Raw genomic sequence first — 12,223 nt, forward strand, 5'->3', positions numbered from 1 at the left:
TTGAGTAGCTCCAGTGACTGAGAACTTGCTATTCCAGTTTTCCTTCATACTGTGCAAAAATTTGACTTCCATCCGTTGGTCCTAGTCATGCTCTATGGGACCATTCAGAAACATTCTAATCTATTTTTTACTTGCTATCCCCTCAGGTATTTGTCACATTTTTCATATATATTCTCTTTGTCTACTTCTCTGAACACACATAAGAGCACAGGGCCCTAAGCTACAATTCTCTAGGCAAAATTAGATTATTGCCTCCCTCATTTCGGATACTCTACCACTATTAACATGACCAAGATTACCTTATGATTATTTCACAGCCATATCACAGTGTTGCCATTCTCAGCTGTTCCATGCTGCAGCACTGTTCTGGGAACCAGTCAGTACACATAGAAACTTTGAACAAAGCCTCTGATTTGGGCTATAATTTATATCAGGGAATCATTAGCTCTGGGGCATTTTCTAAGGGCAGACCATGTACTTTATTTATTTATTTATTTATTTTTAAAGATTTGTTTTATTTATTTGTCTCCCCTTCCCCACCCCCCCACGCCATTGTCTGCTCTCTATGTCCATTCGCTGTGTATTCTTCCGTGTCTGCTTGCATTCTTGGTGGCACCAGGAATCTGTGTCCCTTTTTGTTGTGTCATCTTGCTGCATCAGCTCTCCATGTGTGCGGTGCCATTCCTGGGCGGGTTGTGTTTTTTTTCACGCGGGGTGGCTCTCCTTACAGGGCACACTCCTCGCACATGGGGCTCCTCCTACACGGGGGACACCCCTGCATGGCACGGCACTCCTTGTGCATGGCAGTGCTGCACATGGGCCAACTCACCATACAGGTCAGGAGCCCTGGGTTTGAACCCTGGACCTCCCATATGGTAGGAGAACGTTCTATTAGTTGAGCCACATCCTCCTCCCCAGACCTTGCGCTTTAACTTAAGCTTTCTAAAGATCCAATTTCTCTAATGCTAGCACTTACGGTAAGTCCAGGAGTAGTTTGGTCTCCAGCCCACTCAGCTCTGGTCCCAGGGCTGCCAGCTCTGTCTCTGGCATTGTCATCCTCCGCTGTAGCTCCTCCCAGAAACAGGCCCTCTGTGGGACACGACGGAGAAGCAGGATCAAGGCAGAGCTGAGCCTGGAAGCTGGGTTCTATACCCAGAGTCCCTGCCTCCCTGCTCCCCTAATGCTCAAGTAGCCCCTCTCACCAGGCTCCCTCGGACCCCAGTGGGAAGTTGATAGATCATGTGCACCACTTCAAGAAAGTCTGCCGTCGGGTTGATCTGCTGCAGGAACTCACAGGGCATGCCCCCTGCCAGGGTTCCCAGAGCCCTGTGGGTGTATGAGTGGGTGGAGGCTCATTCAACACATGCCACAGCCTGTCTGCTCCTTGATAGCAACATTCTCAACACAAGTACAGATGTCTATTTATGGCAATTTAAGTTTGAGAAAAGCTTTTACATAGATATTCTCATTTGGTTTTCCACAACACTATCACTGATTTTCAGAAAAGAAATGAAGATTTACAGAGGTCAAGTGACATTCCCAACGTCGTTCAACTTGACGTAGAAACTGAGAGTAGAGCCATGTCTTCAGATTCTGAATCCATGGTTCTTTCACTGTAGGCGCAGGTAAGGTTATGCCTACTTATTCCTGTCTGGCCAGAGGCTCTGAAGTCACCGGGAATTAAACTAGTAACAACAAATGTCTCTTGGGAGCTTATACTGGGCCAGGCAGTATGTCAATTACCTTACATGTCTAATGCCATTTAATCTTTTAATCTTTACAACTACCTATGAGGTAGGTACCTTTTTCATTAAAGCTTAGAGAAATTGAATGACTTATCCAAGAGCATAAGTAGGTGACTGGGCTGGGACCTAAACTCAGGTCTTCTGACTCCTTCAGTCTAGCACAGTGGAAGGGAAGAGGCCTAGGGGTGGAGGAGACGGAGATGTCCATGAAGCTGGCACTGTGCTTCCTCAATCCCTGTATCTGCCATTGCACATCACCTGGTGCCTGGGACATGGTAAGTGCCCAGAAACTGTTAGCTAAATTCAATTCAGTACTCCACACAAGTTACTCACTGCAGATTCCTGAGGGTCAGGTTGGTGGGCACCTGCATCTTCTTCCAGAGAAACTGTGCCTACAAGAGAAAGAAAGAGGAGCCGCTTCCAGCCGAGATATTGCCCAAGGACCTAAGTTGCCTTGGACCCAGTCCTGCCTCTCCACACCTTGAGCTCTGCAAGTCTCCCACTCTCCTAAATGTCCACACCAGAGAGAGAGAGAGAGAGAAAGAGAGAGAGAGAGATGGAGGAACAGGGAGGAGGAAGAAAGAAAAGAGCAAAGCAAGTCACATTACGAGGAATACTGGGGATAAGTCACCGAAGGGCTGGCGGATGGGAAAATGAGGTAGAACAGATTGAGAGAGGGGAGTTCTGGGGTAAGAGTGGAGAATTACCTGCTGCTCAGACCAAGGCAGCTCACGGTAGCGTCTTCGGTCAGCCAGGAGAGCCGCAGAATCCAGTTGTAGCAGCTTTAATGGGAGCAGGGGAAGCAGGCAGTCTGGCCAAGTGGTAAGGCTGGGCTGCTGGTGGTATGGGGCATAGCAGTGTAGTGATAGGTTTGAGGGTCTGGACTCAGCCCTCAGAGAAGGGAAGCCATGGTGAAAGGAAAGTATCAAAGCTAGAATAAGGGTGGAATGGCACTGAGCTCTATAAAAAAGCACACCTGAGAGCCCACATGTTGAAGGTTGTTTTGATCAGGTATTGCTATTTAGGCACCTGATGAACTAAGGTCCCTGGGCCTCTCTGAACCTTAGTGTCTTCATCTGAAAGTGGGACAGTTGACCTGGAAGATCTCTCCGGCCTTTTGGCTCTGACATTCTAGGACAGTGTGAGCCAGGCTGTCCTGCATGTGAAACTGGGGAGAGCTGCCAATGTCTTGGTGGGTGCAGAGCTAACTTGAATTCTCAGGGCCACTGCCTGGGAGTGTGCAAGGCCGGACCAGCCACATGAGACTGCCCCAGGGCATGGAGAGGCCCTCGTTTGGGAGATCCCACACATACCTGACCAGGGATACACACTGTTGCACCCGCACCTGTTGTAGCCATATTTTTAACGCCATCTTTCACCTGCATGAGAATTTACAGTCCTGGGGGTGTGTCAGGGAGTGGGGAGGTATATGGAGGCCTTCCCTAGCCACAGGGAAGATGCCCTCTTCCCAACCAGAGCCCACAGCCCCAGTTGTCTCGTCCTCTCTTACCCTGAAGGTCTGCAGCAGCGCTGCAGTCTGGCAAGCTGAGAGGCGAGACAGTTCAGGGGCCAGGCAGGGACAGGCCCCAACCAAAACTCGTCTAGGGATGGCCTGGAGTGTCTGGGGGCTGAGGCCTGGTAGCAGAGGGTGCAGGGAGCAGAGTTCCTCCAGGTTCAGCTGAGGAGAAAGAGAAACATGGCCTGAAGAGGAGGGGCAGTGTGGTGGGGAAGACAGCGATCCCAGTGCGGCCGGCAGCAGGGTATGAGATCTCCAGGGGCCGTTAATGAGAACTTGCTGCTACTCACATCGTGCCTTGGGAGGAGCCGTTCAAGCAGCAGGACAGCCTGAGGTAGGGTGGGACAGGAAACAACAGCTCTCAGGCCCCAGCAACCTGGTCCTAAGCAGGTCCCGAGAGCCTGCCCTCAAAAACCACCCCCAGTGACCAGTGGGGCTCAGGACTCTCTTCTTAATCTGAGGAAGGGGGATAAGAGGTTCCTTTTAGGGACAGGGCCCGCCTCTAGTGCTCACCCAGGAAAAGGAAGCTGTGCCGGGTGTGTTGGGGGGATGGAGTCAGGGAGCACTAGTGGTTTCTCCTTTGATTAGGGTCCCAGGGGGGTGGAGGGTGGATGCCAGGGAGTAGGACAGGCCCACCTGGGCAGGGGTGACGCTGGTTCCCTGCAGGGCAGGAAGCATGGCTCTGAGCTGGGGCTCTGACAACTCCTGCAGGAAGCGGAGGCCCAGCTGAGGGAAGAGAGGGGCCCAGACCTGCAGCTCCCGAGGACTCAGCTCAGTGCCTCCAGACGAGCGCAACACCCCTAGAAGTCCATATGCCACCTACAACCAAAGCAAGGTTTGGAACTGGAGACAAAAGCTGGATGAACCTTGAGCCTCCCCTCTAATCCCACATCCGGGTTTCTCAGAGCCTAGGCTAGGACTTGGAACCAGGGGTGGGGCCAGAGTAGATTAGGTTCGAGATAGCAGAGGGTACGTTTGGGGCGTCCAGAGGGGGAAGGGTCAGGAAGAGGTGGCAACAAGTAAGAATGGTCATGGGGTAGGGAACGGAGGTGGCAGAGGTGGGGTGGGGGCTGGCACTGCTGTGCTTCAGTTTGGTTGAGACATCTGGGGAGGTCATCCACACAGACCCAGGAGAAGCCTGGAGCCTTATAGGCCTGTGCCAAGGGGCTCACCCGTCCTTGTGGGCTGAGGGTCCCGTTGGCTGCACATTCCAGCAGGCCCCGTTCTACTGGCCCCATTGGGTCATTCAAGGGCACCAGGTTCTGCAGCTCCTCAGGGCTCAGGAAACAGGCGAGGGACCCCAGCCTGAGGAGGGATGAAGCTGGCCTTCGTGTGGTCACTGAGGCTGGTACTAAGGCAGGGACCATGGGGCACATGAAGTAGGCACTCCGACAACTAAGCTAAGACATGTGGGTACTATACATAGGCCTCTCTCCTGGAGCCTTACCTGTTTGGGACCATGGGGCACATGAAGTAGGCACTCTGACAACTAAACTAAGACATGTGGGTACTATACATAGGCCTCTCTCCTGGAGCCTTACCTGTTTGGGGCCACTGCCTACTCCTGCCCCTTCCTTCCTAGGACCCCAACCCATCATGGCAGCTGCACCTGCCTCTGTCTACCTCTCCCACTCCGGCCTTGATCACTGATCTCACAAACACTCACCTGCGCACCTGCTCCTCCCCATCCTGGACACTCTGGTTCACCAGGCTGCGCAGCACATGTCGGGCATGCCCTGGCCCGAGACCTGCCCCTGGCCAGCTATCCTCCAGGGCCTGGATCTGAGATGGGGAGGGTCAGCTTGTGTCAGGATCACTGTGGGATACTTGTGGGAAGGGATGCACTAGGGGAGACATGCACCTGACTCCTGTCCCACCCAGAAGATGATGGGCCAGTCAGGTATAGAGGATGATTGTCATACCTGGTGAGGGCTGAGCTGCAGAAAGTTCTCCAGAGGGAGATGGGGAAGCAAGGGCAGCACTGCCCACAGCAGCTCCTGTGGCCAGGCGGGCACTTCCCCAAACAGCTCAGGGGCCAGTAGTCGCTTTGCTAGAGCTTCCTTCTGTTCAGGTCTCATTCCTGGACTATAATCCCGGATGGCAGCCAGGCTGGGAAAAGTAATGAGTCTTAGCCCTTGGCCCTGTACCAAACTGCTGTCCCTTGGCCCTCTGCATGGATAGGAAGGAGACACTTCCTGGTTTTAGTTGAGAAGAGTTCTAGAAGGGACTGCTCAAGGTGGGTGGGATTGGCCTGACCTTGACAGGAGCAGGAGGGGTGGTGCAGGGACCTTACACACTGTCATTGGCCAACAGGGATGGTGGGAAGCGCATCAGGTCAGAGACAGCCAAGAAGGGGATGAGCGGTGACAGGTCAATGAAGAGCTGGGAGGTGAGGCGCGGGTACCGCTGGAGCAGCAGGGCAGTCAGGCGACCCAGGGCCTGCTCCTCAGATGGTGGCACCTAAGGGGGCGCAGGAATGGATGATGGCTCTGGAGAAGCTCAGTATCCCTGTCATTCCCTCTCTTGAGTTCCTCCTGCCACTGAGGCAACCCCTCTGCACACCAGATTCCAGGTACTCCTGATCCCTAGATCCTCCCCTCTACCCTAATTCTCCTCCCTGTATGCCCACCTGCAGCTTGGCCCAGGAACGGTGCATGAGTGTCAGGAAGCCCTGCGCAGCCTCCCTCTCTGCTGAAAGCACCAGCTGCTGCAGATTTTCCGGGGGCATGTGCAGGTACTCCTGAGAGTGGGAGGTCATGATGGGTATGGCCTCTGGGCAGGGACCTCAGGCCAGGGCTGTCACCCAGCCCACCCATATGCCACCCCTCCACCTGTTACCTGCACTAGAATCTGCAGGACCCAAACACTCTTCTCTCTCTGGAGCAGATCCCACAGCACAGGCTGGTGGGGAGACAGAGAAAATGCCAAGAGATATATCTTCTCTGTCCCTCCTTGCAGCTTCTGCAGACACTCCAACTCCATATGCTTGGATGCTTATCCTTCATCTGCCTGCCTGCTAGGATGTTAAACTCGCTCAGATCATAGACCATGTCTCTAACTTCTCTTGTATTCTCTCTCATGCCAGCTCCATCATTGGCTCCACAAATATTTGTAGACCTGAGCCAAATTACTATGAGTCTATCTAATCCCATTTCACTGGTCTCAGGACATGGGAAAGGTGAGGTTGGCCTGACCCTGGCAGGAGCAGGAGGGGACTAAGGAACTTTCATATACCTTACCAAACCTAGCAAAGTGCCTTGCATATAACTGGCATCAATGAATGAATTACGGTCCTCAATGAATGAATTATGGGGCATATTCTAGCCCCTTCACTCTACAGAGAAGAAAATGAAGCCCAGAATAGTTAAATTAAATTGCTTTAAATCACTAAATTAAATTACACTAATTCGTGGTAGAGTTGCACCTACAACTCAAGTCTTCTGATTCATAGTACCCCTGAAATTTTCTCATTCTTGCCTTATCCTCCTGAACCCCACCAGCCTCCAATTCTCACTCTCTTGGGACAGAATTAGAGCTCTCTAAGTTGAACGCTTTCTTTCCTGGAGCAAAAGGGGGGAGGGTCAAAGAGTGAGAAAAAGTAATAATGAGATGACATTTATTTCCTACTTATGTACCATGTGTAGTAAGCCCACCACATGTATTATCTCATGTAATCCTTGTAAACACCCTAAGAGTGGTACCATTATTAGCCCTAGTTTAAGGAAGAGAAGAATATTGCTCAGAGAGGTTAAGTATCTTGCCCAAGGTTGGTCACATAACTAAATGTGAACCCGAGCCTGGCTGACTGCAGAGCTGTTTGCTTAAACCACCGCACTGTACTACTGCCTCCCAGTATTAGAGGAATTCCCATGGAGCCCTTCCTACTATTCCAGGAGCTTTCACCTTGGCACATGACTCACGCTGAAGCAGGCCAGCAGTTCCATCTTGCTTATGTCAGAGCTGTCAGTGAGTTCAAAGTCTAGTGGCTGCTCCTCCTGCTCCAGGTACTCCCCGACTGTCCGCAGCACACTGTGCCGGCCCTCTGGGCGGAAGGCATCCCAGAAGGAGCAGTTGTCTGGGAGACTGGAGAGCAGCAAGGCCTGCCCCAGCATCCCTTGGGTCTCAGCCCCTCCAGCTCCTGGACCCAGGAGGAAGGTGAATAGGCGCAGGAGGTAATGGAGGCGGGTGGGGTGGGCAAGGGCAGGCACAGAGGACTGGCAGCGTGGCAACTGGGATAGCATGCCAAGCAGGAAGGGACCAGGGGCCAGGCAGAGTGGGGATGGTCCCAGTGGTGGCAGAGAGGGCAGAAGGGGGCCCAGCAGCCCCTCTAGGAAGCAAGTGTCGTTGCCCCCACGGCTAATTCTGCACTGGCCTGCTAGCCAAGGCCAGAAGGGCACCAAGGCCTCATACATTGTGTCATTGGCACAGACCATCACCAGGAAGCTGCCCCCATCTGGACAACGTTCCCCACAGGGTCCAGTGTGGCAGGGTGGGGAGGCAGCGACATCTGGGGTGGGGCCCTGGCACACGTGCTGAACCCAAGCCTGGTTGCTGGGGGGCACAGCCTGTAGACTTGCTTCTCCACAGAGCCGCTCAGTCCACAGAGTCTCGTTCTCCAGGAAGCAGCCCCAGAAGATCTCGGGGGTGAGGGGAACTGGGGGCAGACCTTCAGGGCAGCTGGTAGGGGGCGGGAGCAGGCCAGCACATAGCCGCTTTACCAGGCGGCGGTTGGGGCTAGACAGGGCTGAAAAGGAGAGGTTGCTACAGATTGCCTCCAGGAACTGATCAGGAAATTGGTCATGGCAGGCCTGTAGCCAGCCTTGGGCACCTGGTGCCCACGAGACTGCATACCACACAGCTGTCTGGCAGATGGCAGCAGTGCTGGGAGGGGGCTGCGGGGTGGCAGGCTTGGCATGCTGGCAGAGCAACTGGATGGAGAAGTTGGAAATGCTGTAGGGTGGTGCTGGGTCTGAGTGGTTCTTGCAGAGGGCCTCCACAGAGATGGCTCGCCGTTGGCGAGGGCTGGTGTGGGCTGAGGGCTGGGAAGCCCTGGGCAGAGGCACACCCGTGCTCAGGCAGTGGAGGAGGGCAGGGGGTGGGGGTGGCGATCCAGACAGAAAGCCCAGTGCCTGGACATCCCAGGAGAGGTTGTGCCGGACGCCCCTGGGTGCAGAGGGAGGAGCAGGCAGGATCTGGTCAGTTCACATTTCCTACCGTTGAAGATTCTGACCCTGGCCCAGAGCCCTGCAGAGGGTGTGGCAAACAAAGGCTTTTCCAAAAGTGAGGTCGCTGGGGGTATAGGTGTCACTGGTTTAAGTGCTAGGATGGGGTTAGGGGGAGAGAGGTCTGTCCTGCCAAGGCTCAAAATCCCCTAGGAGCAGCCCAGTAGGAGGCCCTTCAGTCCACCTGGCTCCCTTCTTTCCCCTTTCCTAGTATGCTTTCAGGTAATTTAAACACAGCCCTTGTTTGGCCTCATATCAGGAAATCTGCCCAGCCACTATGCTCTGGGACTGTGTTACTAAAATAGAAAGGGGTGGGGTAATCCAGCCCTGCTCCTTCTTTCCATACTCCTCCTTTGTTAGCAAGAGTTTTTTAGATACTATGTGCCAGGCATTGTTCTAAGTGGTTTACACAAACGGTATCACCTCATTTAATCCTGGCAACAACTCTGCAGTAGCTCATATTATCATCTTTGTTTTACAAACAAGGAAACTAAGACGTAGAATATGTAACCTGTCCAAGATCACGTGGCTAAGAAGAGTTAGAGCTGGGACATCATCCCAGGCAGATATACTCCAAAACCATTAAGCCATGCTCCTCCCATCTGTTTTCTCTTCAGCTCTGGATGCTGAAAGCTTTAGTGACCCCCCCATCCCACCCCAGCTTGCAGATTTCGCACACCCAATCCCACAGAACTGGCCTCCTGTTACTTACCATAGGAGCAGCTGCTGAAGGTTACCTAGGAGGGAAAGAGTAAAGAAGAGGACTACAATCTCACCACTTCTTGCCTTGCCAAAGTCCAGCCCCAGCCCTGGCAGTACTCACCTCCCAGGCACTGCCCACTGGCATCAGGCTCTGGCTGCCCCAGAACGGAAAAGACCTCGTCCTGCAGGGAGCGAGTGACACGGAGCAACCCCTCCTGGAAGGCAGCATAGAGGGGGGCCCCCACCGTGCGTAGCAGCCCTCCCCAAAGAGCCTCGTCAGAGCCCAGCTCCCCTGTTGGGGTGAGCAAACCCAACAGACCCTGCAGAAAGTGGGGGACTGGCTCCCTCCCATTGAAGCCTGTGGCATTGGTGGGGTCCACACTGGGCTGCACCTGCACCAGTGCCTGCCAGCGTGTGCCCTCTAACAAAAGCAGCAGAGAAGGCAGCCAATCAGCTGCCAGGACGCAGTCGGAAGGCCCATCTCGGGTGCACGGGGGCCGGGTAGGGGCTGGGGGGCCCCCGGGAACTAAGGCTCCCAGCAGCACCTCTGCAAGTCCACTCAGCACACCTGCTTGGTGTGCCAGGAAGTCCCGGGGTGTCTGCTCCTGTCCCAGCAGTGCCAGCACATCCCCCAGCAGCCCCAACATTGGCTCCCAGTCCCGGCTGCCCCTCAGTGTCACTAGGAAATCATGAAGCCGGAGGGCAGGGGGCTGGAGAGGTGGGGGCTCTCCCACGGGCCCCTCCCCCATTCTCCCAGGCTCAAAAGAAGAGGAAATGTTGGTCAGGAATGCAGAGAACCGTGAGCGGCCGAGGGAGCCCTGGGAAGCCTGGTCCAGAGTGAAGAGCAACGACTTCAGGAGGGAAAGACCAGGTTCCAGGGACTGAGGCCCCATAGGGGCCAGAGTCACTGTAAGGAGAGAAACCAGAGGCCACTGAAGGGGGAAATCCTAGAGCACAATTATTCCCTGCCTGGATCTAAAGACGAGGTGAGGGGGATGTTGAGCTGACTCCCTCTCATCAGCCGACAGTAAGTCTTGGCCTGCTTTCTCAACTCTCATTTTCTCCCTTAGCACCAGTCTCTGCCCCTCCTCCTTGTCCCTTTATCTTCGGTTTAACCTGTTAACCTCTGCAGTCTTAAGTCTCTTTCCAGCCACCATCCCCTTCATCCCCACTCTGCTCACTGCTCCTCTCACCTGCACAAGACAGCTGCAGCAGCAGTAGGGGCCAGAAGCTCAGAGCCATGTTTCTCGGTGAGCGCTGATGCTGGAGTTCGGTTATTCTCACCTTGTATGGGATAATCAGGTTAGGGAAGGGCAGTGCAGGCAGCTTGAGGCTCCACTGACACCACAGTGTGATCTTTCAGGAAACAATATCTGTAACCTGACAGCAGGTTTGTCACTTGAGCCACTGAATACTTGATCCTTCGGATTTGGAAAAAGGTGTGCTTCTGTGAGAGGGGCCAATGATAGGGGATCCCAGGAGACCCTTGAAGGAACCCAAGGAGATAGCTTGAGTAAGGAGCCAGGATGCAGATATGAAGCTGGAGAGCGGGAGACCAGGGGTGTAATCTGGGGAACTGGAATAAAATACATGGAAGAAAACAAAGAGGGTACAAAGGAGCGAAGGAGCCAATAAGGTGTGAAGTAGGATTTGAGGGAACTGAGGAAGAAAGGTGGTCCAGGAGAAAGGAAGTGGGCAGCCAGGTGTGAACAGAGAAGAGGAATGAAGACAGAGGACGGGTCCAAGGATGGGAGCATTCAGGCAGAGGAGAGCTACTTGTGATTCAGAATCCAGAAATATAAAATGTTAGAGCTGGGCAGGACCTCTAAGATCACAGAGACCAAAACATTTTGTCTTATAGATGACAAAATGACAAAATAGGCCCAGAGAGGTGTGGCTTGTTTATCAGATCCCGCTTACCTCTAGCTCTCTCCCTGTAGCCCAGGTGAAAGTCTTACAGAGTTTTGAGCTGAGTAAAGATAAGCGAGGTGAGTAAAGAGATAAAGTGGATGAAATCACTGTGCAAAGGGGCTCCTAATCTCCACCTCCATGCCACCCCACCCACACCCCCAACCAACCGAGGGAATTCCATTCAAAACAGTCTAGTCTGGTCAGTGTTAGAAGACTTTTCTGTCCCCCATTTATATATCCCCAAAGGCCTTTATCCGACACCAGCTCTAAATAGTAATTCAATACTGGGGCTCCACTCAAACTATTCTTCTGACCCTCTTTCCTTTGAACTGTCTCTCATTCTCTCCCCCAAACACATGTAATCAATTCCATATGTACTTAATGTACTTCTAGAAGATTCATTTAGGATCATAAAATATTAGAGCTTTTGAAGGGACCTACGGAATCCTCTGGTTAAAAACAAAACAAACAAAAAAAAAACTTCTCATTTTATACATAAGGAAATTGAGGCCCAAAGAAATGGAATGATTCGGCCCAGGCCACAAGGGAGTTGGAGGCAATGCTGTGATTTTCAAAGGTGAATCAACAGTTGGAGCCAGTGACATCACCTATGGCACCATTTTGCCAATATTTGTCCTTTGTCCATCAAAGGCAACATATTCAGCCTGGAAAGGAGAGGAGAATCAGAAGAAAAATAGGGCCTATTTTCCCAAAAGCTTTCTATTATAGCTCCTGGTTCCAGCCTAACCTGTGAGTCACCTGCATTTCTACTCTTCATTCTATGAAACCCTCTTCTAACAAATTCCTTTTTTGGTTTTAGGGTTGAAAAAAAAAAAAGAGAGAGATGGCCTGGATTCAAATCCTGACTCCAGCATTTTCTAGCTGTGTATTCTGGGGCAGTTTTTAAAACCTCTCTGTGTCAGTGACCTTTGCTGTAAAAAAAGAGAAAATACTAGTATAGTTTTTGTAAGGATTAGATAATGCATTTAAATGCATCTGCTTTGTGGATAACGTATGTAGAATTTATTAAATAAGCTTCCTTGCTGTTTTATTATGCTTGTTTTGTCCCGATTGCCAAGTTCAATGGATGCTTCAGTCCTAATCTTACTGGACCATTCCTTTCTTGA

General features: G+C 52.5%; 1 protein-coding gene across 1 annotated transcript in view; it reads right to left on the minus strand.

Moving 5' to 3' along the window:
* STRC (stereocilin) overlaps window positions 1-12,223 on the minus strand; it is a 72,898-nt gene that overhangs the window by 7,515 nt on the left and 53,160 nt on the right. The window contains exons 5-22 of the mRNA XM_058294081.2: window positions 10,379-10,469; window positions 9,307-10,092; window positions 9,196-9,220; window positions 7,182-8,424; window positions 6,100-6,162; window positions 5,891-6,001; window positions 5,555-5,721; window positions 5,184-5,370; window positions 4,928-5,043; window positions 4,434-4,566; window positions 3,898-4,080; window positions 3,552-3,590; window positions 3,256-3,423; window positions 3,059-3,124; window positions 2,453-2,581; window positions 2,079-2,137; window positions 1,203-1,326; window positions 977-1,089 (exon numbers count right to left, since the gene is read on the minus strand). Coding sequence (XP_058150064.2) covers window positions 977-1,089; window positions 1,203-1,326; window positions 2,079-2,137; window positions 2,453-2,581; window positions 3,059-3,124; window positions 3,256-3,423; window positions 3,552-3,590; window positions 3,898-4,080; window positions 4,434-4,566; window positions 4,928-5,043; window positions 5,184-5,370; window positions 5,555-5,721; window positions 5,891-6,001; window positions 6,100-6,162; window positions 7,182-8,424; window positions 9,196-9,220; window positions 9,307-10,092; window positions 10,379-10,469 — 3,803 coding nt within the window. The remainder of the gene's footprint in view (window positions 1-976; window positions 1,090-1,202; window positions 1,327-2,078; window positions 2,138-2,452; window positions 2,582-3,058; window positions 3,125-3,255; window positions 3,424-3,551; window positions 3,591-3,897; window positions 4,081-4,433; window positions 4,567-4,927; window positions 5,044-5,183; window positions 5,371-5,554; window positions 5,722-5,890; window positions 6,002-6,099; window positions 6,163-7,181; window positions 8,425-9,195; window positions 9,221-9,306; window positions 10,093-10,378; window positions 10,470-12,223) is intronic.

Source organism: Dasypus novemcinctus, chromosome 3, assembly GCF_030445035.2.
Source record: "Dasypus novemcinctus isolate mDasNov1 chromosome 3, mDasNov1.1.hap2, whole genome shotgun sequence".
NCBI classification, from domain to species: Eukaryota; Metazoa; Chordata; class Mammalia; order Cingulata; family Dasypodidae; genus Dasypus; species Dasypus novemcinctus.